The sequence below is a fragment of the Aulonocara stuartgranti genome (genome assembly GCF_965226115.1).
Source record: "Aulonocara stuartgranti genome assembly, chromosome: 15".
In the NCBI taxonomy this organism is placed as follows: Eukaryota; Metazoa; Chordata; class Actinopteri; order Cichliformes; family Cichlidae; genus Aulonocara; species Aulonocara stuartgranti.
The window spans coordinates 4,526,399-4,554,298 of record NC_138951.1 but is presented as its reverse complement, the minus strand read 5'-3'; the positions used below and the strand labels follow the sequence as shown (position 1 = coordinate 4,554,298).

Sequence of the window (27,900 nt, the reverse complement as noted above, 5' to 3'; positions counted from 1 at the left end):
CGCGCTGCAGCAGCGGTATGGCGAAGAATTGCCTTATTTGTAAGCAAGGAGTGTACAAGAACTGCTGCTGCGAGCAACCGACGTGACCGCGAGACCTGCTGTATTCAGTTCTATTCCACTCTATCTGCACTATGTGGTCGATGACCAGTTTTATTGTCTCATAAGTCAATTAGCTCCTCGGGGGTGCACGTTAATGGCTTCTGTTCACTGATAAACAGCAGACAGCTGGGAGTTGTCGGCGAGCAGAGTCCAGCAAAAAATGATTTGCGTTCATATTTACGCTCACTCTGCGTGAGCTTCACTCGGAATCAGAGGTGACACGAGGGCAAAGGATGATGAAAGCGGTCATGGACATAGAGCCACTGATAAGGATAATCAGTGATTTATGTAATACCCTGGAACTGACAAAATACTGGCTTCCTGTTTTTTGCCCTCTCTTCCTCTCTTTTCCCAATTCAACCCAAAGCTCAGCTCACCGAGTCAGCCTGGAATCTACTATATGTCACTACTGTAACACAAAACAAACACTACAGCACCAAACAAATGCACACTCACATATGGGAAGCAATAAAAAGACAACTGACGCATGCAGGGTGTTTTATAAACTGGTATAAACATATTTCCAGCTGTTTTGATAATTCTGCTTTCGTCTGTTCTTACTTCCTCCGTTGATGTGTGAAAAATGCGGCTCAGGCTGCGTTGTACACTGCAGTGTGTGAACAATGTAAGCACAAATGTGCTTTGGTGAAGGTGTAAATGCTACATGATGGTTTTGCAAGATTTTTACATAACATTTTACCATTTTTGTTCATGTAAAATACATCAGGTCCCTAATGTGACTCTTGCTACGAGTGACATTTCTAGTGCTTGCAGACCCGATTTTCATATCTATCTTGGGGACTGTAGATTTACATTTTGTTCGAGACTGCTTGCATGTGCGCGTGCGCATGTGTCCGCGTGTGCATGCATCTGGTGACGTACGCTTTTTCGAGGCACGCCTCTCTGGACATGTTCTGCACCAAGAGGTTGGACGCCAGGTTGAAAAGCTCTTCTGCCCATTCCTGCAGGAAATAAAACACACACGCAACATTAACACACACACCTAGAGTCAGGAAAGAGAGCGGCAGTGAACTCCTTTGTGCTTTGATGCTGATAACTGCTGAAGGCTGGAAGTTTGTGTTCAGTTTCTGCTGCCATGTGTCAGGAATAAATGAAGTTCATGCATACTGAGTAGGTAAATGACTTGATGATGAACTTATGATCCAGGTTTTCACCATGATCCTAAAAAAAGAAATGGTACCTCCGTCTAAAGCCTCCTAAATCAATTAAAAATAAACAACTATTAAGAAATGCTTTCACTCTTTGAGAATATTATTTATTGCTTTTAATGGCTTAGTTTAATAGCAAATACAAAAAATAGGCACAAAATTAAAACCCCATGCATATTATAGAGCAAGTCCCCATCAAAGAGCCTAAACAGCTGTGACCCATCGAGGTGTAGATTCACTAATTCATCAGCAGCAGATTCACAGCTCTGACTAGTTTTTTTCCAGCACATCCCACAGATGTCTAAATGAACTGACATCTGTGGAATCTGAAGGCAAAGTTAACATCTTGGAAGCCTCGTCATGCTCCTTAAAAGCATTCCCAAGCACTTTTTACGGTGTTCCACGACTCATTGCCCCTATGAAAAACTCTAATGTCGTCAGAGAGTACCTTTGCAATTCAGACACGAGCTTGGTTTGCACTAATGTTTAGGTATGTGGTACGTTTAAGATTAACATCCACATGAATCCAAGAATCCCAGGAAAACATTACCCAGAGCATCACACTGTTTCTGGCAGCTTGCCTTCAATTCAATTCAATTTTATTTAAATAATACAAAACAAAAACAGTTGCCTCAAAACAGTTTATATTGTAAGGTAAAGACCCTACATTAATACAATTATTACGATGCACTATTCTTCACATAGTGCATCCTGCTGCCTTCTTTTTCTCCAGGTGAATGATGCCTGGTTGCCCACATGATGGGTGAGTATAGGCACATGGGTAGGGCTACACAACCTCACCCTGACTGCCCAGTTACTGGCTAAGATACCCCACTCACCACTGTAGATGCCGGAGATGCCACTGCACAGGTCAAAGTTATTACTCACTTCACCTGTCTGTGGTTGTTTTTGGTTGTCCTGGTTATGTACAATAAAAAAGTAGTTACTTTGTTTACTGCTGCTATGCATGATTTTCTTTTTTTTACCTTCGCAATCTCCTCTTGGAACGCCATGAAGTTCAGGTAGGTGATATTCACCATGTCGGTGCCACTCACAACCGTCAGCATCCTGCTCTCCAACTTCCCCGACAGCGTGCTGTTATCCAGCAGCTCGCGCAGCTTGGCTTCCTTTACAATGAAACAAAAACACACAAATAAAAAAAACATATGTTATAACAAAGAAATGAACTATTCAGATCTAAATGAAAAACAAAAGTCACCAAATGAATGAATTTCTATAACAAAATCCCCTTCAATGACACATCGACAGCCACGGAGTGGTAATGATAATTTTCTTAGGAGAAAGAGAAGTATTTAAAATTTTTATATTTAAAAATAATATCCCTTACAGGCATGGATGAGGAACACTTAATTAATAAGCTTTCACAATGATCTCGTTTACATAAAAAAATTATTTATAGTGCTTTAGATTCTCTAATTCAGGGACCTAATACAGTGTTGCGTATGTCCCACTTGATCAATGCCCTTTCCTCTCATGTGATTATTGCAACAACTGGTCACAAGTCACATGATCATATGCTCGATATCCTATTGGCTAATGCTTTTGTATTTTTTCATTTCATATCTGCTCCAATTAAAAGCCTCAAATAAAGCATGTTGATAAAAGAAATTGTGCTACATAACCCAAGTTCTGAACACTTTATGTTAGCCTCTAATCCGGGCTGCACACACGTTGAACCTTGGTGGAACAGATCAGCCAGAGCGGCATCTAAAAGCTAGCAGGCCAAACAAAGCTTCAGCGAAATGGCAAATGACATAAAACAGGCCACAGAGGAAGATGAGCAATGCTTTTTTTGAGGAAGTGGGAGACGGCACTGCTCTGTGTCATGGCATTTTGCTGTGATGTTGTTTCAAAACAAAAACAGTCTCTGAATGAACTCAGAGGAAACAAGACTGGTTAACATTTGGGAGTTCGCACCTTATTTGATGGCTGATTTGGTTGATTAATTAGAGGACAGAGGTAGAGAGTCCGTGTGCTACAGCACCAGCGATTCTCAGTTTGTGTAAAGGGTGCATATGGCAGGCTATACAAGCAGGAAAAGAGGTGGGTTAAGTATTGAATGGAGAACTTACATGTAGACATGTAAGCACAAATGTCCAATAAGATGTCAGCACAGGATTTATTGTGTTATTTATTATTTATTAATAACCCCATGACAGCTCCCCAAAAATGAGAGCATGAGGGTTTTCCAGCCTTGCTTTTTAGCTTGTTTTAAGCCCAAAAAACATCCTCCTGTCTCAATATATTTCCAGCTTAACTGCAAAACCCCCCATACATACAATAACTTGTAATCAACATCACAGGAAAAAATGTTTTGCTAAAAAAACACCAGAGGACTCACTTAACCCAGGAGACCCGAGGAGAATGCTTTTCTTGCTCTCAAAGGGTTTTATTTTTAAAGGCTTATATAAAAACTGCAAATTCCTAAGTCAACAGAAATTGTCCCCACATTGAGAAAAAGCAATTGTCGGACTTAGTACAACCCTAATTCTCTCATCATCCGACAAAATCAGAGGGCTGCTGCAGGAAGTCTGATCTCTCCTACAACAAAACACTGGGTGCTGGCAATACTCCAGCTCCCACAGAGGAAAAACTCTGGAGAATTTGCATTCAGCCGAGCTAATTGTCAGAGGAGAATTAAACCAAACTAATTTTAGCAAATATATATTTAAGAAGTTCATCTTTGGTGCGAATCACAAAAAAAGCCCAAAAAAAGAGAACCCAACTACAATGCCTCTGAGGAGAAAGAGAGGAATAACAACGATCTCCTTCTCTTCTTTGCAAACCCAGTATGCAAGTGGCATACAGAATTCTTGCTCCGGCTTAATTAACACAACAGAAAAGCCCTGTAAAGGATTTTGCAGTGAAAGCAAATGAGCTTCCACTAATTTGACCAATAAAACAAAGAGCATTGTGTCCTGTGTCATGCTGATAAATGTCCTCTACACATCCCTCACACCCCCCAATCAAATTGTGGAGGCTTAGTGGCGCCTGCGATTATCACACTGAGAACTTCTAAGGCAATACATGTTCACCCTGTCCCTTCTGACAGCCTGTGTACTCCCCCCTTAACTAGTTTATGTGGCTAAGGAGGTACTTCTTGAAAATAAGACGTTGCTCTTTTAAATTAAAGAAAAAATGTATATGTGGAGAAAACAGGTTTTCAGTGTTGTGTATCATTTAGATGGTTAGAGTCATGTGTGGACTTGACCACCAGTCGATGGAATACACACACATGCACATCCTGAGTTCAATGAGAATCAATCACTGTCCACTTATGTATTCTGAATGACACCCGCGTCATCATTCAAAGCATAAAAAGCCACTTGCAATTTGCTAAAACACACAAAGCTCCCTCTGAGAAACGCTCTGGCTGACAGCCAGACATGAAAGGCTTCTGAGAACAGACGGGATGACAGTAAGATGCATATTTCATTTATTACTACAACGTCAATGCAATTTGATATTGTTTTGAAGCTACTGGTAGCCATTAGCTAAACGTAGGGCTCATCTCCCACTATGCAGTCATATGGGCGGGAGCTGCAGGCACTTACATCAGCAGTTATGTTGGGAAAAGACTGACTGACTGAAAGAAACAAGCTGACAGGTGGGCCCTGCTGGACGGGAGCAGGAGCAGGGGGAGGGAGCAGGAGCAGGGGTGGAGGAGATGAGGACAAAATAAAGAAAAGTAGAAATAAAGCAAGGAACAGAGAGCAATGGAAGGAGAGGAGCAGGAAGGGGGTAAGCCATGTGAGTGAAAACCAATTTGTGCTGGTGCATTGGGGGAGCTATTAGAGGCATGCCTGCGGTCTCAGTTACCACAAGGAGTGGAGATTCAGAGAAAGGGAAAGGGTAGGGATGGGATTTGGATGATGGTGTGGTTGAGTTAAGCCTTTATGAAAACACAGCCATGGCCTCTGTCTTCTGTTGCTATAGTGCACGCGTGTGAGTGTCGTGTATGATGCTTGTGAGCACGTGCTTAGTCAAGCTTTCAAGGTGCATGTTGGCAGCTGCTGCCTGTCAGTATAAGAACTCTTCTCAAACACTTAGCATTCAGCTGGAGATGCAGCCCGAGGAAATACACAGACTTTCTCCTTCTGCCTTAGTTTGTCACGAGGCCCCCACCTGCCCCCACCTGTCACCAGCCATGCGCTCAGACTGTGTCACACTCTGTTGGGCACAGGGAAGAGATTCAGATTGGCAAAGAGAAGTCAGCCACACCTCAGGTCATTAAACCTGCAGCACGGCACCTGTCTAAACCCTCTCTCCTGCGCACACAGCTCGGACACACACCATCGCAAATGCACACACCTCACGTCCACCTTAGCACAGGCATGGAACTGCACTCGTGCAGGCTCGGCTCAACGCTCACACAGAGAAATACACACCGTCACACAGAGTGTGTGTATAAATAAACACACAGAGAGACATTAGATCAAAGGAAATGTCAGTATGAATGATTGATGATGAGCCATCTACCTACACACCACTCAGCAGGATCTGCAAAATCTAGTGAACCCGGTTAAGGAAAGGGCTTAAATTTAAGTTTATTATTAATGCAGAATGTAACAGTGACTGGGCTAAAAACTTGTTTATAATGAACCAAAACTAAACTTAACAACTGATGAAACAATTCTGCACCAGCCTTAACTCCCTTTCAGTTAGGCCCCTGGCAGTACAGCCACTGTGGCCTGCTCACCATCATGGGCCTGACAGGCTACACTCCCCAAGAGGAGCTGCAACCAGACACGGGATGCCCGATGCTGATGTTTTGACGCTGTGTTGAGCTTACACAGATGTTTTGAAAGCCTGCTTTGTGGTTCAAAATGCCCACGTCACTTGATCACATGACGTGGCTATTTTTGGAGCTTTTGACCCCAGTTTTGACAAGCGGCTTGCCTGTTGTTTCTAACCTTGATTGACAGTGTGTAGAAAAAACCCAGTGACACCGAAAACTCCCAGAAAGCTTAAAAGTCATCATCATCATTATTATTATTATTGTTAGCAGCAGCAATCACAGCAAAGGGCAGTTTGTGGGACCCTATTGACAGCTCAGTTAGCGAAACCCATAGTACCCGCAGGGCAACAGATAATCCCACCGTAGCGGTCAAAAGATACATCGCTCATGTGTAACATGAACCATTAGTCTAGTGCCAAGTTGTAAACCTGCACCTTTATTTAAAAAAGAAATCCCGTTGTGTACATGTCTACATGAAACAAGCGTTTCATGTAGACATGTATGTGATGATTTTCTATTTTTTCCAGTTTGCAAAAGAAGAAGCTAAAACTAAACTAAATAAATTGATATTTTTGAATAAAAATCTTTACATAGCACTTGATTTTCTCTTATTGATCTTTATTTTTCATAAGCATAACAAGCTACATTCATTCACACGTCATTCCACTGTAGATAAAACACAAAGATTAATGGGGCACTGTGGTTACGTATATATCCACAACACGTATGTGGTTATGAAAATACGCTCATTAGCCTCTTCTCTGTAGATTGTATAAATTGTGCATTGAATTTGATAACACGCTGTTTGTTACAGTCAAAGTTTTTCTTGTTTTGTTGTATGGAGATTTCTCCAAAATGTCTTAATTATGGTTATTTTTAAGAACTGGTTAGAATTGTGGAAAATCTGCGTTGCTTAAAAAACTAGCATTATCACCATGTGACATAGCAAAAATGGCCAGAAGGTGTCACCGTAGAGACGGGTGTCAGATTGTTTCAAAAGCTCGATACAAATTCGACGCATCTGCTCTAAACGTTTTAGTGTTTCACAAGGCCTCGGTTGGCCCATCGCTACAGTGGTCTTCTTACTATCATGGCCTGACTCACTATGCTACTCAAGAGGAGCTGCATGTCCTGCCTATATAATCAGTAGCTCCTCCCACTGCAGGAAATAACAATTATCCAGCAATTGAGTACCAAATCAACTCAATCATAAGCCTATCTAGTTATATGAAGTAAATGAAGCTCTTCTGAGCCTGTTTAAAAACACATTCTCCAAACATTAGGCAAATCTCCCCCTCCTTCATACCATACTTGGTACTTTCCCCCAAGAGCTTGACCATAAAAGGAGTCCAAAAGGGTCCTGACTGTTTTGGCAGTTCCTGAGTCCAAACCAGAGGAAGGCCAAGTGCATTTTGGAGTAGAGGTCAGAAACCATCAAATTAATCACATACAAGTCTCAAAAACTATTTTTAATCAGACTTGTTTGGAAATTCGTCAGTGACTTAGCAGCAATACAAAGGAAAAATAGCAAGGTCAAAGCATTGTGCGTTGTTTAGAGGTCACACGCCTCCTCATGACACACATGTTGGACAAGTAGTAGTGGAATTGTCGAATGCTTTTATGACGAGCTTCGCTTCACGAATGTTTAATAACGTGGTTAAAACAATTATTAGTTGTAAAGGAAAGCTGTTTTAACAGATGAACCTTGCTATGTTCAAGGCAGCTGTAGCAGGAGTACAAGCTGAGTAATGTGACAATTCTTTCTTTTCTTTTTTGAAGCACCAATTCTCACAAGACCTGCATTTTGCATGTTTTTTTAAGCTGGTTTGGTTGGTATCTTGAGGATGGCAGCACTTTAGCTGACTCTGCCAGCCTGCGCATTGAAGTTCACACTGAATTTTTAAAAGCATCTGCACTTGTTAAACAAAAGGATGTTATAGAAGCACTGGGAACTTATTTTATGGATATAATAACGATTTCAGCCTTGTAGTAGTTGTTCAGGCTTTATTCAATGCTGCAACAAGTAAATCAGCTATCTCCTTGAACTATAACTTATCATACAATTTTGGCTAAGCTGTGTATATTCAATAGTGTAGAGTCGTTATAAGGTGTATTTGGTATTTGAATCAAAGAAGATATTCTCATCTTTGCCTTTTCCCCCATCTGACCTCATGCACAATCTGCTCATGGATTTATAATCATTGGACAAATGAGCAGAAAGACTTAAATCCAGCTTGAACATCAGAATTTTGAGGAGCACATTCTAACGTATGGAGCCGCGGCACTGCAGAGCAGTACTATCAGCAGGGCACCTAACCTCCTCCTGCTGCCGGCTAGCCTTGTTAACTAACAGAGCGGCAAGATGCTGCTGGTGGGACGGTAAAGCTTTGGGCCTTTTGGAAGGCAATTATGGGATATCAAGCTGGGGGGTGATGTGCTCATTCTGCCACACAAATGCTGCGCAGATGCATGTTTTTGTCATTTATATGCACTCGTTTTCAGCAGAAAATATTTACTGATGTATGAGCCGCTTCAGTCTGAGCCGTATGACGATATGCCTCGTGTCGCTTATCTTTGTCATTTTATTGATGTTTAGTTTGTCTATATCTGTACGCCGATGTGCATCCTTGTCTACCAGCCAGTGTGAGTCACAGTCTACAGAGCATTTCACCCACAGCAAAGCTAATCCTAAGATGACTCCCTCTCTTGGCAATGCAGTCATTTATTTAAGAGGGTCACGCCGGATCTGCAGAGCATGTTTTAAACATTAGCCGCTTCATAACCTTACACAGACAGAAAGCACTGGAACGTTGATCCTATTAGAAGAAAGCCATAGCTTTTGCTTTCTGTAAATGGCCTTCCTAATAATCCACACTCATTCATGTGCCACCCAGACACATATGAGCAGTGACATCAACACAGAAAAAAAGAGAAAGGGGGGACTTGCACTTCACACCCTCGCTGTGGGAGTCTGATGCCTTACTGCTACACGGGGACACCATGTAGTTCAGCTTAAAAGCGTTTCTGCTGATCAGTCTGTTTAGTTCAGCCACAGTAGCAGCAGCCTTTCATATAAGTATGGGCGAACTGTCTGCTCCCATTGCAGTTCTGCAGTTTCATACTTTAAACTTCCTCAGTGTGGAAACTGCTTTGCTAACTTTTCTAGCTTCGGGTAAAACTCAGCCACCATACTGCACACTGCCCAAGGATAAGCTGCAGATAAGTCTCATAAACAACCGCACTGTAAACACGATCAAAGAATAAAAGAGAGAGGGGAAGTGCAAGGGAATCGGTGAGGGATGAAGGATCTTTGATTCTGGGTAAGCCGTCTCCCGTCTTTCCTGTGCTGTCTGTATCGCACTCCCACATAGTCATAATTCAGGTGAGAACCAAAGTGTCAATGAGCAGCAGACCACCGCAGTTTCATGAGATGGCGAAATACCCATGAGGACAGGACTAAAAGGTCAGTGATTCATCAGTCAGCTGTCAGGTGATGCATCACCAACCACAGTACAGAAGTGACTGCACACATATTTGGTACATTTGGTGAGTGTGTGTGTGTACTTTGCCATCCAAAGCCAGAAAACACTTTGTCACAAATCTTCGAGTGAAGCGTGAGTGAACAGTTTGCGAAAGAGGAAGCCCTCGGGATTTAAATTGTATTATCTTTTGGAGTAAGACGCTAGGCTTAATGTTTACATGTGTTTGATTGAGGAGTGCAATGATTAAGAAGGGAATCACAATAACAAAAAACACATCCTGATGAAAGCACTAGCTCCTCACAAGCACTCCAGTCGAATACATTAGCCAGTGGTGATGCGTCGCCAGGGCTCAGTCATGCAGCGAGGCACAGGTTGAGAAAATGCGTAGGAGGAAGTTGAAATGCCCCTGTTGAAGAGCTCATTCCAGCTCTTCAACAGGGGCATTTCATTAACCCCGAAGCAGTGAGACATGAAACAAGAGACAGAAGGGGTGGACGGAGGGGAGACCGAGAGCGTATATCACGGCATTTCCAAAATGCCAGCACATCAGCAATAACTCGAGGTGACAGGCGCTCGTTTTCGCGTCTTGGGGAAGTGGCGCACCATTCACACCCAATACTAATCATCTCATGACACGCAGAGGAACTGGCCATTCCAGACGTTCAGGGGGAAAGAGAAAAATTCATTTTTTAAAAGAGGACTTACACAACTGCTGCATTTCTCATTTTATCATGAATAATCTACTCGTGGACTCTTGAATTTATTCCTCTCACCGATCACTTTTATTGTACCGCACAGCTATACTTCTGTCTAGACCCGCAGGGTTAACTGGACTCTACACTCCAGGCTAAAATGCATCTGGAAGAAATTCACAAGTTCAGGTATGTTTATGTTTCACCCCAGAAACCATGTTTTTGTTCATCATGCTGCTTTCATTGGGCCTGGGTGTAAAACAGGAAGATCCAGGTGCATCCAGAGTTTTTCCTCTATCAATTTCATTATTTGGGAGGTTGCTTAGAAAAATGCTTTTGTTTGGTTTTGGTATCTTCAAGGCCCTCAGGGGGTTAATGGTGTCTCTAGTATGGCAAAGATAGATATATTTACTGAGGGTTTCTCAGAGGAGTTGCATAACCTGTTTACTAAAGATTATGCAGCTCTTTCCAGTTACTAGTATACTTGAGTTAATAGCAGGGATAAAGATCTAAAGGAAAGCACTGATGCTTCTACAGCTACTGCAACTTAAAATGGTATACGCAGGACTGCTCCTCCACCTCAGGGGCCTTGCACAGCTGTAGATGCAGCTGCGTCTACAGCTACTTTCACAGAGTCAACCGAATTTTATCCTCCGCTGTCAGACTCTGCTCTTCAGTTGAAGCTAAAAGGATTCATCTTAAAGTGGAAAAAGAAGCGTTAAAGTTTCAGAGATATTTCTTGACGATACTTTGTCACCAGCGATGTGCCTGTGAGGAAGTGGCAGTCCTTTGAAAGAGCTTGTGAGGCTGATTTGAGCATGTGCACCAAGCTGTTGTTCCAGGTGCCAGTCATTGATATTTTGCATCCACAATGAGTATTCCCTGGTGGGACACATGGGGGGAAATAAAGCTTTAAACCAACTGCTTAGACATTTTTACTGCCTTGGGGTGAAATCAAATGTTGCAAAATACTCATAAAAACTGTCATGTATGCCAAATTGTAAGGAAGCCTTACCAGTAAATTCCTCCATCTCCATTTCAGCTATTGCTGAGTGTTTTGAACATATAACATCCTCTGCCTACCATCCAAAGTTACCTAACTATAAAAGCACAGGTTGATCGTGCTGCAAAAGTATATAGAGAGTCCGTTTACCTCCTTTTGTGGATGAAAACGGACCCAAGAGTCATTAGGTTCAACCGAGAAGAACTGGTGTTTGGTCTCACAGTGCCCTTAAAGCTGCTAACAGACACCTGGAAGGTTAGATCAACCTTTGCTTTCTAATCTTTCAGACTCTGTGGAGTTTTATGACCAAGTTCCACAGCAGTGTGACATGACCTAAACTAAATTCTGGAGCAAGCCCAAGAAACAATGAGATGTTGATATTATTTGGAGACAAAATACAGAGCATTTCAATTTTATTTATATAAAGTCACCTCAAGGTGCTTTATATTGTAAAGTAAAGACTGTACAATAATAGAGAAAAAACCCCAATAATCAAACAATCCCTTTTGACCATACGCTTGATAACAGTGGGGAGGAAAAACTCCTTTTAAGAGGTAGAAACCTCCAGCAGAACCAGGCTCAGGGGAGGGGCAGCCACCTGCCATTGAACAGTTGGGGGTGAGGGGAAAAGAAAAGGGACAAAATGGCTTTGGAGTGTGAAAACCACCCACGTCAGCAGTGTTGGGATGGGTTATGCAGGCTTGGGACTGGCACTACACTAGCTTGTGACCTGCCTGAAGCTGGGTTTGTATTTCCTCCTGCTATATAATTGGCGATCATTTACATGTAAGATGCATACGTTTTGTCTAGTACCCTCTATGGACAAAACATTAACATGCAAAGTTCAAACATCTCCCTGAGCTGGATGAAGAACTCTGATCACAGAGTGATGCACTGAAGTTTAGTGCTGCAATGCTTTGACTTTGAATCTGGTTTTACTGGACACCCTTTGAAGTTTCAGTCCTAGAACGAATAATTAGGCAGCTTGGCAGCAACAGGAATACTGGAAACCTACTTCTACTTCAACATAATACAACCGGCACCTGTTAAAAGCCAAATCCAGCCCCTCTCACACTCTTTTCCCTGCTTGGCAGTCTGAACAACAGCATTCCCTTTCCCACCACACTTGTTTCCTTTGTTTGGTTTTTCATTTGTAATATACTTAAGTTAGGTAACCATACTTCGCTGACTCCCGTGTTCATGAATATAACTGTCATCTTTTCTTCCCGGATGTCATCTTGAATTTTGTGCAGTTGATTTTATTTACCAATAAAGGCTCACAAATACAGACATCGGCCAACGCAGAACAGATTCTGAGTATAAAAGTTGCCGGTCTACGACCGCAGAGTTTAAACGAAGTAAGCCTTGTGTAGTCTGAAAGCTGCTGACAGCCATACCCGCAGACCCGGCCAGCAAATGGCACAAACTCCTAATTTAGTCATATGAACGCTCTTGACATCTCATTCAGGCTGCCGTGTCATTGAGAGAAAACACATTCTTCACCAGAAACATAAAGACTGCTTGACAGCATTTGACTGCAAATCACAGCCCCCACAGTAACCAAGTCATCTGATTTAACTGTCACCCAAAACACGGAGGAGTTGCCACAGATTTTAATAGAACTCATCTTTTCAGCAGCAATGTAAGGACACACTGCTTTGGCGTTTGCACGTATACTTCCGACAAAATCTCACCAGATATCACATGATAGAATTTAATTAATCGCTCATATAGATTCCTAATAATTCTTTGACATAATTCTTAAAATCTCTGCTATCCTAGTAAGCTGAGCATGTTTTTTTAGGGTCAAGATGACTTTAATTTTTCCAAAGAACAAAAAAATGGAAGAATCTCAATTGCCTGCACTGTCATGGTCCTGGGCCATGTGGGCCCAGTATTCTTAGTTCCTTGCATTTTTGTATTTTGTTCCTTATTTAGGCCATGTTTTCTGAGTTGCCCTGTTGTGTTGTTCCCTAAGTGTTTTCCCTTCATGGCTTTTACCCCCTGTGTGCCCCTCTGTGTATCTGTGAGCCCTCGTCTCTCCTTATGTTTTATTCCATGTTTCCCCTGCCCTTTATGTCTAAGTTCTCCCCGTGCTCTCTCTCCCCCCTGTGTGCCCTCTATGTATTTATGAGCCCTCGTCTCCCTTTGTGGTTGTTTCATGTTTCCCCAGCCCGTTATGTCTGTGTTTTCCCCGTGCTCTCTCTCCTCCTGTCTGAACCTCTGTGCCTGCACATGTCATGTTCAGTTCACCCCGCCCTGTCTCGTTATGATTATCAGTATCACCTGTGTTCCCCGTGTGTGCCCACTTTCCTCGTTTACCCTCTGTGTATTTCTGTCTGAGTCTCCCTCTGTTCGGCGTCGCGTTCTCCCTCATGTTGTGTGTTATTCTCCCCGTGGTTCGGTTCCTTGTACATCTCATGCTTTAGTTTTCCCAGTTTTAGTTTATTTTGTATTGCTTCTCGTGGCCAGCAATAAAGCTGTGTTTTTGAGTTTATCCCCGTGTCTGTGAATCTGCATCTTGGGTCCTTCTCCTGCCTGCCACACAACGTATCATGACATGCACATGGTGACTGCAGGACTTTGAAGAGAAAAATCCTCCAGAAATGGGCAGGAAATTGGTCAATCTTGCTGAGAAATCTACTTTCCTCTGGCATCAAGATAGCATGCAAAGCATATCAGGAGGACCTTTACACCAATACTAGCATGATCAAAAGTTACAGTGTATTTATTTAATAGTGGTTGCCTTTTTTTAACCATTAATCTCAATAAAACACACCAAAAAAAAAAAAAATCTCAACATGTTACAGCAACTCAACAGATACATTTAAGAAGCAATAAAGAAAATAAATGCTTTTCACTAAGTTTTAAGGTGTTACTGTGTCACTCTGTGCAGTCTCTACAGAATAAGGTAATTGTTAAAAAGGTTGTTTGAGTATTTCTGTTCACAGAAATCCAGTCATAACTCTCACAACCACTGGGACAGGCCACCAGTGAATACACAATTATATGGCCATTAATGGCCAAAAACAAACTTGTGTAACAGATGCTTGAGGCGTGAAGGGACCTGTTGAGAAGCAGGCTGCCAGTTTGGATTAAAAAAAGAACATAAAAGCTTGGAGGACTCTGCGTATGGATAATTATACAGAGGAGAGACGCCACATTTCTGTCACAGTGCTCCTCAGTTCCTGAGAGAACCTTTTACAAGGGCACGTGCTCCATACGCAGCATTAAAATTAGGTCATAAATATTACATGTGTTCAGACACGCAAGGGGACTTTGTGAGCATCGAATAGTGACCCGGTTTCTCGGGGAGAGAGTTTGAAGGAGTGAATAAGCAGAAGAAAAGTGGCAAGAGGATGATTCACGCTGTGTGTGAATCACTCTGAAGGAAAGACGGAGAGACAGAAGGGGCAAGGGTTGATGAGGTGGAAGTAGTCTACCTGGCATACACTCTCCCTCCAGCTGACTGAGCCCACATTGGGCACACAGGAAGGCAGAGGTGCGGACGGGAGGGAGCTGACCTCAGATACACCGCATGAACTCCAGCGGGAGAAAAATAATCAGCTGCCAGGACTCACAAAAGCAGCTCTTCTCATTAGAATGAGCACTAAACAAAACTCGGGACTCGCTAGCGCACAGAAAAGTCAAACAGCTGAGCCTGAAATCGAATTGAACAAGTACAACGCTTGTTTCAAGAATTTTGGAAAATGTCATAAGCATCATGCATAATAAAATGATATATTGCTAGAAAAAAGCTGAGAAATTTTATAAAGACAGCTTTTGAGTCCATTGTTCATAATATCTAACTAAATTGAGCATTTATTGCAGTTTTGGTTCCAGAGCAAAGAAAACAGGAGTAAACTAGCGCTAAAATGTTACATTTGGGTAAAACATAACATAAAATGTTACGTTTGTAAGAAAAAACATAAAATGTATCATAAAATGTTACGTTTGAGTAAAACGTAACATTTTACTCAACTTGTGTAAAAGTCTTTGACAAAGTTTCTAGTAGCAACTCGCTACTTAAAAGTTCCTCCTCTGTGTCATTGTGTCCCAGGTATTCTGGTCATTACTCCCACCCACTGCCTCTGACTCACACTCTTGAATTTGTGAGGTAGATGAACCCCATTTTGTTCAAGCTGTCCATCAAGTGGCACTCTGTCAGGGGTGGCACAAAAAACAGCTCGCAGGCACCGGCAACTGGCAGGTACATAACTATGGTAATTATCCTCTAGTCATACACAAGCTCTAATTTAGCGAGGGCAGACTTCTGAAAACGCAGAGGAGCTCTGACGGACTGCTAACAGCCAACCACACGTGGAAGGACACATGCGTGTGCGCTGGCATCCAAAAAGGCGCAGATGTATATACACCCACACAAAGACTAATAAACATAATTGGTGAAAAAATAGGCACGAAGCAGAGGCAGCCAAGAGACGGGTGAAACGGGCATTTACATTTTCGATGCTTCCTTGAGCGAGAAACTGAATCTGCTCCATTCTCTAAGTGACCCTGAAATGTGACTTCCCCGCTGAGAGGTGAAGCAGTAACAATCCGGTTATGTGTATTATTAGTGACTGTGCATAACATAGTGTCTCCGGTGAAAATATTTGACTGGAAAAAATAAATGGGCATGAATCACAAGCAGTGCAACTTTGATGACCATCAAATGTGACGATTCAGTCAGCAAAAATTCAGCAACCAGGCCAAGTAATTTCCAATAAATGAACAACGAAAAGAACTTTGTATGTGAAGTGCACGAGCAAATAATACAGCTTCACAGACGCAGGTATAAACTGAACAACAACTCAGAAGCCAAGCGGGCAAAGCGGCCGCACACAAGAGGGTCTGCTTGGCGAGCGCTGCAGCAGATTCCCGCTCTAGCAGGCAACTCTGCGCTCGAAGCTGAATTCTGCTCCTTCAATTCAATCTGATTTCAAGCAGTCTGGAGGGCAGAGCCCAAAAAGTACAAGGGCCCTAATGTGATTTGTCACTTTCAAAGCAGTGATGCCACAACCTCTGCGACTGACAAGTTAAGTTTACTGCATTACAGTGAGTTAGTTTTTGTTTAGGCACTAGCTCAGGGTATGGCAGTCTTACCATTTCATATCAGGCAAATGAGTGGTTTGAAGTTGTCATGTTGCGCTGTAAGCGAAAGACAGTCTGTTGCATTTTCTTTTTGAGGGACTATTATCTGGAAAAACTACTATAGTGGAGCCCTTACAGCCAGACTTGTACTGTGTTTCACTGAGTGACATCTGGCAGTTACACAAACATGGTTTACACCTATTTGTTTGCATTTTGGAAATGTGAACAAATAGAATTGACCGATCTGCTTTAACTCATTAATGGAGATTTGTCGCGTTAATGCAGTTATGGCGTTAACGTCATTTTAACGAGATTAACGCTGACAGCACTAATTCTTATTATATTAAGGTAAACCTGTGATTAAACTAAATGAGATAGATAGCTGTTGTTAGTTAACTTGACAAACTTCATGGTCCCATATATAAGCAAATACGGTACAGAAGCACCAGTTATTTTGCTGCCACAGTGCACTCTCATGCGATGGCGATTTGCCTGCTTGGCTGTTGACTTCTACACGCGTGGGTTGTTGATTTTATGTGTGAGGAAATTTAAGTGCACAAGTGGCAATGAATACCTGCGCCTGTGAAATTAGATTACTTGGTTGAGATTATGTTTTATCTCGCATAGAATTAATGACATAACCCTGACTCCGTATTTATGTTCTTTAAAAATGTCTGCCAAAATTACCTACAAAGAGGGTGGATGGGAAAAAAATAGACAATTCCAACCATCAGTACTTCATCTGGCACCCTGCTAGGGACCTTCCATAAGCCAGGAACCCAGAGGAGAGAAGCCCTACAGGGGCAAGCATCTACAATGGGGCCCGGGAGTAAATAATTCACAGGAGTCCCTGTTGGCATGGTGGAGCCTTCAGGCTGTAGTTGCTCTGCCACTGCAGATGCTGTAAGGAGGCAGCATATGTCCTCTCCCTTTGGCTCTTTCCTTTCTTGGACTCCTTCACTTGCACATCCTTTCCTTCCATCTTGATAAACCGCTCTCATGTGCCGTGCCCTTGCCACGCAAAGGACTCAAGCAGAATCCAGACTCAATGACATCTTTAATAATCCTGACCAGAACCAATTGGGTTTATTGGGGGAAATTCCTGCAGGACATAGAAGGAGGGTTGTGGAGCATCAGAATTAGTTGAAGAGGAGAGGCTGTTTCTTTTTTTGTCTTTCTGCTCACAAAGCAGTATGCTTCACATGTACCTGGCAGCACCTGACTATGACTTGATTTGTTTGGCTAATATGAATGACACGCAGGTGTTGTGTAATAATACAAAACAAAAAGCTAGTGCATTACAAGTGTCCTGCAATAAACTAGTCTTTTGAATTACAGAACTGAGGAAGAATAGTGATTTTTCTCTTACTTTATTCTGTCTTGAACGCAAATGTGGCATTACAAAATTACTGTTACCTCCTGATTTTTAAGGTACTGTGCATCTCTAAGGGCAAATTCACGGCAGATCTTGATTGAATCCACACATCAAAACTCACTGTTTTCCTGTGAAAGCACAGTGGGGCTATTTCACTTCTTATTAAAGCTAACAGCTCAGAAGGTATCTGCTTCAGACGGCGGTGCATGCGGGATCATTCAAGCCTTTGCAAAAATAAAGAAAAAAAAGAAACTGGCAGCTGTTTAGCCATGCAGTCACTGCAGTTCCCACAACTACAGTAGATGGCATAATTTGGTACATAAACGACCCCAATTGTGCCTACAAATCCCTCAGTAAACATTTAAGGACCCTTAGTGAGCACTGTGCAGTGATAATTATGCTTTATCCGCTGTCTGTAGTCATCGTTTAGCCTTTTGCCATCATTAGCTCCACTGTGACACAGACATCCTGCTGTCCCGACTTCCCCAGACCATCTGCCTGACTAGGCCATGCCAGCCACCAAACCAACCAACCACCTACACCCCTATGCCCCATTTGGTCTGGCATCTGTGTGCTCCACTGATCTGCCAACAAAGATTTACTGAATGTTTAAACAAGCCCTTGGATATTTGACAACATTCATTTTCCCATTTAAGCCCATGGTCTCATTTTCAGTCAACAGTGGCTGCGGGGACAGCCCATTTCCAGACCCCACGGTGCTAATGATACACATAATGCGAGAGATCAAAACTCCGTGCGGAACTAGCCTCCATATCTGATTGGTTTGGATTCTGTGACCGATCTTGGATAAAAGATGATTATCAGTCCACGGTTGTTCTCTACCAGACAACACAGACACCTATGGCCCCCAGGCATATTAAGCCAATCTCAGCCTTTAATGACAGCCAAGGACAAGAGTCTAGACACAGCTGATTATCAGAGAAACCTCTGAATTGTTTCTTTTTTTGTTTTGTTTTAAAGGTAACAGCTTTTGGTGCAGGAAAAGATGGAAATGAGCAAGAAGGGCAGTAACTGAATGAAAACTGGTGTCTGCCGATCCTTTTACACAATCCAGAAACGTAACTGAAAGCCACATCGGGCTTTAAGGGTACACAAACAGAATATAAAACGTGCCTTAAATACAGTCTTTAACACTTCAAATCCCAAAAAGCTCATTCTGTTCATCTGGAAGTAGCGTTTTCAGTGGAAGACACGTTTCGTCACTCATCCAGAGACTGAAGAAGTCACTTGTTTGAGAGACGAAATGTTTCTCCTACTGAAAACGCTACGTCCAGATGAACAGAATCAACTTTTTGGCACATATAAACTGTTTGCTGCTCTATAACAGATGCTTTCACAACAGGCAGGCCAAACATATCGCTGCTGCCTTTCCTGTTTCCAACACTGTCAGCCTACCATTCCAAGCGAGGACATTTCAGCCGAATTCAATCAGACATTTATCATCTTCCACCCTGAATAAGAGCATATGAGACCTGTCGTCATGTCATCAGTTATGATGACTGCATATAGATTCTTAAACATGCTGTGTACACAGGACCACAGTGGCATGCACTGACAGAGCAAATCTGTACCAGTAGAGTAGATGGAAGTCATTATAGCCTATTTATGCTGCATAATAGTGATTCCTATGCAACAATAGGAATATAAAGATAGGAGCCTGTCAGAAATATTTACATATTTTGAGTGCATTATTGTGAATAATATGGTAGTGACATTCCTGGATTTGATGTGGTTTTCCTGATGCTAGTGATATGTTCTGCCTTAGCTTTGGATGTTAACAAAAGTTGAAAAGGTGATTAAGGCTGACATGACAAAAGAGTGTTAAGTGAAGCGGTTTTATGCTACTGGCAGTTTTCACTTGCTTTTAGGATTATTAAGCTAAAATACTTGTTAAGCACTCACGTTTTCTCAAGAAAGTGTTGCTATCATCTCTCGTAAGTGTTACACTTATGAAACAGAACCTGCAGTCTGTCGGCGTCCAAACCATGTGGTGTGCAGAATGGAAGTGGGGGAGCATGTCCAACCAAACAAATGGCTGAAAAAAGAAATAACAAAAGCCCAGCTTCCCAAAGGAAAGAAAAAAGACCAAGTATGCCAGTTCTTCCAAACTTAGCTTCATCACGCATCACCGAACGTGAAAAAACAAAATGTACGTGTGTAAGAGAGGGATAAGTGAATGCGTCTTATACCTCCATTTGCTGTGCTCTTTTAGGCAGTGGATAGTTCAAGAGAGAGCTGTGTCTCTGGAGCAACAGCATTGAGAATCAAACATTTTCTTTACCAGCCCTCCTAAATGTACTATTGAAAACCAATTAGGCCTTTGCTGTGCTTATGTGCTTCACAGGAATCGTTGAAGGGAGTGAGAAAGGTCACCTGTCTCTTTAAGTCTTGACATTTATACGCACAGGTATAGAAACGATCATTCAAGTGCACCCAGTGTGTGCCGAGTCTACCTCTGTCCTCACCTATGTGATTTATGTTGTCAGGAGAAAGCTAGTGTGACCAAAATGTCAATTAATAAATTTCCCAAGAGCCGCTCTCTCGTCTCACCCACTTCGTCACGATCTGTACGCCACATGAAGCATCTGTTATGAATACATGGATGATGACAGTACAGTGGGAAAACACTGAGCTGATATTAATCATTCCAGTTACATCTGGACAAATTAGAGAGGAGAGGTGAGAAACTCATTTCTGCCCGAGGGCATGTCTGAATGTTTAACCATCCACTCGCATGGTCTGGCTACAAAATGAGATATCTGCGATTTGAAATGATCAACGAGCAGTCTTTCATTAGCGCCGCTTCATTGGCACTCACGATCATTAACAAAGTAAGGCAGTTTCAGTATAGTTCTCAGTTAAAGTTAAGACTCATTTGAGACTAGGGATGGGTATCGAAAACCGGTTCTTGTTGAGAACCGGTTCCCACTGTTTCAATTCCTTGGAATCGTTTGCCACTTTTAAAAACGATTCCCTTATCGATTCCAGTCGCCCCGAATGACGTCATCACGTTGAGTAGCGTCTTTTACCCAGTAGGAAACACGGCGCCTGAGCGGCACAAACGCTCAAAAGTTTGGTTACACTTTATGAGAAAGGATGACAACAGGGCAACGTGCAATACTTGCAAAGTAGAGATTTCATCAAAGGGAGGAAACACTACGAATATGCAAAAGCATTTGCTCAAAAAACACGCGATTGCGTTCAACGAATGTCGTGTTTTTGATCCGCTCCGGACTAGTGAAGCTCAACCCAGCAGCAGCGGTAGCGTTTCCACGTCCTCTCCCGTTAATACTGCAGGTAACTAATCAATTAGCATTGCATATTATGTTAGCGCGATTTACCTTATTACAAAACCTGCTATTACTGTGCGTTGCATTTAGATAACCATGATGAGACAGACAGAGTCTGGCTCAGATGCTAGCAGTTCTCGCTGCAGTCTACCGGTAGCGTCTCCTTTCAGGCCAGGATAGACGAATGTCACCGAGCAGTGTCTAAGTTTGTGGTCAAAGGCTTGCACCCATTTGCCACAGCAGATGCCCCCGATTTCACTTTGGTAAGTGAATGTGTTTAATTGTAGGCAGGACATTACTGGATATTCTTGTGTAATTGCTACAGAATAATTTATGTTAAACTTTGTTATTGCTACAGGAGAATATTTATTTTATTATTTTACATATACATTTTTTTTCCTGGGGACCCTGTGACACCCCATTGAAGAGCCGTAGGCTGTGGCTCTCTTAAGATCTCACTGTTGGGTTTGTAAGGCCATGTTACTCCTAAATTTCTATCTTGTTCAAAGAGAAGATATAAAACACAGTTCTAAGCTAATCGACTTTAGTGTTCTCCTTTAAAAAAAAAAGAATCGATAAGAGAATCGATAAGGAATCGAATCGTTAAACAGAATCGAAAATGGAATCGGAATCGTTAAAATCTTATCAATACCCATCCCTATTTGAGACGCTTTCTTCCAAAATCATCAACTTTTGCAAAGTAGATTAGATTGGATGTTTTCAGCAAGGCGATAATTAGCATGAAAATGGTTCTGAAGTTGTGCCAGTGGCACTTCAAAACTCCCAGGTGATGTAATAGCTTTCTGCAGATTCATAAACATTTGAAGGATCACAGAAAGTGAGCTTTAAGTGTCCCTTTGCTGGGTTTAATTAAGAACACATGCTGCCAAAAACAGTTTTCATAGGAAAATGATACTTGATGAAACAGATTTTTTTTTAAAAATCATTGTCTCTGAATATTAAAATGACAAGTCTCGAACAGCAAGTAGACCTCAGTAAAAGTTGCTCCAATTAAGCAGCCAATCAGACTCACAAGTCTGACTGAGAGATGAGGTTTTCAGTTCTCGCTGACAAAAGAAAAGAGGTGCGAAGGTCTGTACACGAGAACAGAGTTAATTAGAGATGAATGTGATCGTCTCTATGTTCCCCTGTCAAATGGAAACCATGTGTCTGAAAACCTTCCCTCTTCTTGCTACCTGTTAGGCTTGCCATTCCTCCTTATGGTTTCCATGGTAACACACCCACAGAGCTGTTCATAACACTTCAAATTTCATGCTCACCTGCACAGTGGGTAGTATGTATGGTACATCACCACTGAAAGTTAATTCCATTGTCTGGCTTATGTCGTTTTGCCAAGTATAAAGCAAAGTGAGACAATTACACTGACTAATTGTGAATATACTGTAGTATGTATATAAATATATCACTAAATTAAAACAGTGTACCAAAAACAAACAAGCTATTCCTTTGAGACTGTCATTTCTGAAGCGGCTGGATATAACTTAAGCAAAGCAGGTGCAAGGTTAGTGTAAGTCACCCCAGTGGAGGTAAATATTGGCACACTAATCACTGATTGGGATCTTGACCTGATAACTGGAAAATACCAACTTGTTCAATATACTGAAAGCGACATACTGATTGAACAGCATGGAAGAGGAGCCAAATTGAGACCAGTCAATAGGAATGCCAAGAGCCACTGATTGTAGAGTAATAGGAGGTCACCTGCCTGAGGCAGACTAAATGAGTTACTGTTGAGATTCATGGCTGCAATAGTCTAAAGCACTGGTTTTTGCACATACTGAAGTATTTCTAAAGAAATCAGAGTTTATGCTGAAACTCGACTAATCCATAAGAACAGATATTTAAAGATCTAATGAAAGAGCCATGTTAATATTGCGAAGGAGAGCAATGGAATTCTAAACTGCTGATCTTCAGTCAAATTAATGCCACAGTAACTAGCAACGTGCCGGGTGAAACCAGATTGGCATTTTGACACGACGCCTTAAAATCTAGGCGTCACCAAGCTATCGGGGAAAGCTGGCAAATTTGCAGTGTTGGGAAGGTTACTTTTAAAATGTATTCCACTACAGATTACAGAATACACACCCCAAAATGTATTTTGTAACGTATTCCATTACTCAATGAGAGTAACGTATTTCAAATACTTTGGATTACTTAATATATTATCATGCTTTTTTACAACTACATGAATGTACTATTGCAGTGTGATTTATTACTATTACTGAAGGTTATTCGCCATACCAACACCAACTAGATTTTTAAATCTTAATATAAATGAGTAACAGTAGGTGGACATTAGGTAAGGCTGCACTTTTTGCAGCGATCTCGTATAGAAAACTATTCCGCGTGTATATAAAACAGGTCCGCGGCTCCGAACCAAAAAGGCGTAAAACCGTAAAGGGACCTCCGTCTAATACGTCGGGTTCATGTCGGGCTCGTAGCCGAAAACTAGCTTTACTTTGTTGTCTGGATCAAATTTGCTAACGAGAGACAGAGAGAGGCGCTGAAAGGCTGCTCCAACGGAACTTATTGTTTCGGAGGAAAACACGACCACGGTGTACAGTCGAGTCTTAATAGCTTACTTACAACTGGGCTCGTCAGGCTGCAGTGGTTACTATTATATTTACATGCTTCCAGCTCCCGTTTCTGCTCGGTGACAGCTCGTACTTTTCCACTCACCTTTTTCTCCCGCTTTCACGCTCACAGACACATAACGGGTATTTCAACAAAGTAACTGTATTCTAAATACCACCTGTTTAAACGGTAACTGTAACGGAATAAAGTTACTCATATTTTGTATTTTAAATACGTAACGGCGGTACATGTACTCCGTTGCTCCCCAACACTGCAAATTTGCTAAAAGTATTGGATAAGTGGTTTTAAGATCCAGCCACTCCAATTAAAGCAGTAACAACACCAATATCACTACATCAAGCTATGCTGCATCCATCTTTTACCTGAACAATGTTATAAGAATCCTTTTTGAGTGTAGCAGCTTACTCAATTGTTTTCTGAGTGATCTGCATTCAGTCGATAAGGTTGAGAGTAATGACTCAATGGTTGTTATATCACTTAAGGAGTATCAAGCTTTACCTGAGCTGCAAGACATAAGACCTGTGTGTTAGATCATATTTTTCTTCCAACACACTATTATTAGTCTAGGTCGCCTCTGGTTTTACTGGATGCACTAACCATGGCTTGTTGCCAGACTCAATGTTCTGTTAGTGCGGACCATTAAGCATAAAGCCGACACGATCTTGATGATTATAGGTCACCTGTAGCCTTAGCCACTATAATGTAAAAAGCTTTAGAAAGAGTTCTGTTGGATACGTTAAATGCGTTCATCAATAAAGGGGAGGCGATATTTCAGCAGGTAGAGCGTTCGCCTCATCGGAAGGTCGGGGGTTCAAATCCACCGAACGGCTACCCTGAGGTACCCCTGAGCAAGGTACTGTCCCTACATACTGCTCCCCGGGTGCTGGATTGGTGGCTGCCCACTGCTTCACTGAGTGAATGGGTTAAATGCAGAGAGTAATTTCCCTAAAAGGGATTAATAAAAAATCTAGTCATAACCAGTTTGGCTTTAAAGCTAAAAATGGCACAATTACTGTATGTATTATTCAAAGAAAAAAGGGCAAATTCATTTGTTCTTGTGTGATCATGTAAATCACAGGAAGTTATCTGTTAAGTTGAGCCAATGACAGGTGCTAAAATACAGAGTTGAGAGTTGTGAGAGTTCTGGCTTGCTCACTTGCAAAAGAAGAGATTGAAATAAAGATATGGAGACAGCGTTTAAGTTCTTTTTAATCTTCATGTTGATGATTTGTTGAAAATAACCTTTAAAACTGGCATGATTGGTAAATGTTTATCAGACCATATTATGTAGCAGATGACCTTGTGATCGTCAGTCATAGTAAACGCTGCTCTCCAGAAACTCCTTCACATTCTTCTTCTGTGGTGTGGAAATGATATCAGATACAATCCCTAGAAGAGATCCACCAACATTTGTAGAACAAAGGACAAAGTTCCCCTCCATTTAAATAGTCGGATAATAATCGTATTATCTGTAGTATGGTCTTACGGATCGAATGATGGACGATGAAGATATTTATAGGCAATGAGGAATGATGCAGAAGCAAACATCCTCCTATGCAAAGTTTTTGCAATTTTTTCTCTATACAGACCATACTTTACACCTCTGTATAGGGCAGCATACTTGTGGACAAACTACAGGAAAGCCAGTTTATGAAAACTATAAACACGCAGCTTATGACGACAACATGAAATGGTACGGTGCAAGCGACGCGTTTGTAGCTGCTGAAGTCACTACATGTAATGCCTTATTGACAAATCTTAGCATTTATTGACACGGTTGATACTTCTGAGAATGACATCAATGTGGTCTCAGTGGATAGACGGTTTGGGCCTACACATCATCGGTCACTGTTACAGTTGTCTCCTTGTGGGTGTCTGTTATTTGATTTTTACCTTATTTGCTGCGTTTCATGTAGATTTTGTTTGCTTTAATGAGCCATTAGTCTGGATTTTTTTAATTCATTAATTATTGCTTAGTATTAGTAAACATGTGAGGAACAGGATCAGGATGTGAGGCACATCTATCTATCTATACTGTAAGGGTGCACTGACCTTTTCCCTGCCTCTAGGTGCTAAGATGAAAGATGAATGCGTGTCTGTGTTAACACCGATTTTTCTTCAGCAACAAAACTGCTGACTTTCAGCTGGCAGCAACCCTCCTTCGCTAGACTGAGAGCCCCTGTCTCGACTGGTTCCTATTTGATCAGCTCCAGTTCCACTGGGACAACCTTTTGCTGGGTTAACAAAATGTCACATCTGAATTCACTGCAGGCATCAAGTGACTTGGAGACATGAGCCAAGCTCCAATGGAACAGTCTGACACCAAAGCAGCAGTGACTGAAGAAAAGGGTCACGGCACGCCAAGAGTCCAGCAATTAATTTATATCCGCATTGATATATTTTTTTTTATACTTGCAGGATTTTCTGAGTTTTGGCCAGCTGCTGCCTCTTCAGCTGTGATAAAACTTGTCACTTTTTCTTTGAACACCTATCCCTGCAAACATTGTGTATATATACTAAAAAATCTGGCAGTTTTCTTCCAAGCGAATCATTAATTCATGTTATAACAGTTTAAATTCACTGCTTTTAAGTTTGAATCACTTGTAATTTTAAAACAATTACTGTTTTAAAAAACAATTACTGATTGTTTGCGCTCCTTTAAAGCAAAGCACCGTGCTGGGAGAATGTACAAGTGTAAATTTAATTATGTGGACAACTGATAAACAATTACTACACTGTGAATTTCATTAATTATTAATGGTTGTTGCGCCTGTTTTGTGAAGCCTGGTGTGAAAGCTTATTCTCACGTGATTTGGCCGATGCATAAAGCAGATATCTCACATTACTTGCTCTGTTCACTACAAATAAAAAAAGATGAATACACACAAAGATGATTCTTTTTCCCTTCTTAAAATCTTTAGGCCATTCCTGCTGCGACTATGCTAAAGGTAGAAATTATACCTGCACAGGTGCACCATTGTGCTTCTTCTAGTCTTTTCACCAGGATAGTAATCTCTGGTCCCACTGGGGTAATTCTCCCTCCACAGTGACACAGGCTCCTCTGTTCTTCATTGAAGTCTCAATTTCACTCATTCATTCAGCTGGTAATTTTTTTTGCCCTCATTCATCCTAATCCAGAAGCACAGTCACATGATAGCATCTGAGGCCAAAGAGAGGGTAGGCATCACCTTCGATTTCTCTGCGAGCGGTAATGAGACGGTCTGCTTCACACCAGGGGAATTAATCAGTGTGCAGGAATTACCTATGTAATTGACTGTAGAATCAAACCCAAACCCATCAGGGTCCATCACGCTAACCTTTTCTTTGCTTCTTTTCTCCCCTCCTCACTGCCCCTGTTTTTAATCCCTGCTGCTGCTCGGCTGGAAGGTTGCTTCGATGCGTGACGCTGATCAATCGCCTCGTCATTGGCGGATTGAAAAAAAATGGTCCTGCGGTTACTTTTATAAAAATCAATGAGTCAATGTTCCAGTCCACTTTGATCACCTTTAACTGCAAACTGCCATTTGCCCTGTAGTCAATCCCGCTGATGATAAAGATAGTCAGGAGCAATGGAGACACTGAATTAAAGAAAAAATGTTTGAGGCTGTCAGGCTGACAAAGCCGAGACGGAGAGTCAAAACTAGCAGGGGGGTGATGCATGCTTGGTTAGTGTGATGTTTATTTCAGCACCCAAAGAACATAAAGTGTTGTGAGTATGACTGCGCGTGTGTGTGTGTGTGTGTGTGTGTGTGTGTGTGTGAAGCAGGTCTAAAATAGGAGTGTGTGGGAGTTCTCCCTCCAGACCTGTCAACTGACAGACAGTTTCATGCCTCTGTGAACTAAAATGTCTCTGAGCAGAGTCCGCTGGGAAGTATGGACGAGCCATACTTTATTCAGTTCGTTCACATTTACCACACAGGCTAAAAAAACACTCAATTATTAATTTTATTAATTTCTGTATTGCTCTACTATACCCTAACACATTTTACAACAGATATTCCAGAACTCTTGATATCAGTGTTTTAAGCTTTATAAATGGGGAAAAAAATGCAGTGCCAGTTAAAAATGTGCCTGCTCAGCGCGAACGACTTGCAGCACGAGTGAATGATTGGAGTCACTCGTGGAAAGAGGACTGGGGCATGTCAGCAAAATACACAGCTGATTCAGATTCCCAAGCTGCAATGATTTAACAGCACTGGACTGCAATCCTGATATAGGACATGAACTAGACTGATCTTCTATCCAGGATAGCTCAGTAGGTAGCGTGGTTGCCCCATGATCGGAAGGTCGGGGGTTCGATTCC

The 27,900-nt window shown here is 41.8% G+C and overlaps 1 protein-coding gene across 2 annotated transcripts in view; it reads right to left on the bottom strand.

The window, feature by feature from the left end:
* The window catches only part of plcb1l (phospholipase C beta 1-like), a 128,219-nt gene that overhangs the window by 54,746 nt on the left and 45,573 nt on the right, over positions 1-27,900 (bottom strand). For both annotated transcript variants that reach the window (XR_014271542.1, XM_082506522.1), the window contains exons 4-5: positions 2,255-2,395; positions 982-1,061 (exon numbers count right to left, since the gene is read on the bottom strand). Coding sequence is in view for 1 of the 2 variants with exons in the window: in XM_082506522.1 (XP_082362648.1) it covers positions 982-1,061; positions 2,255-2,395 (221 nt within the window). In the remaining variant the exon portion in view is untranslated. The remainder of the gene's footprint in view (positions 1-981; positions 1,062-2,254; positions 2,396-27,900) is intronic.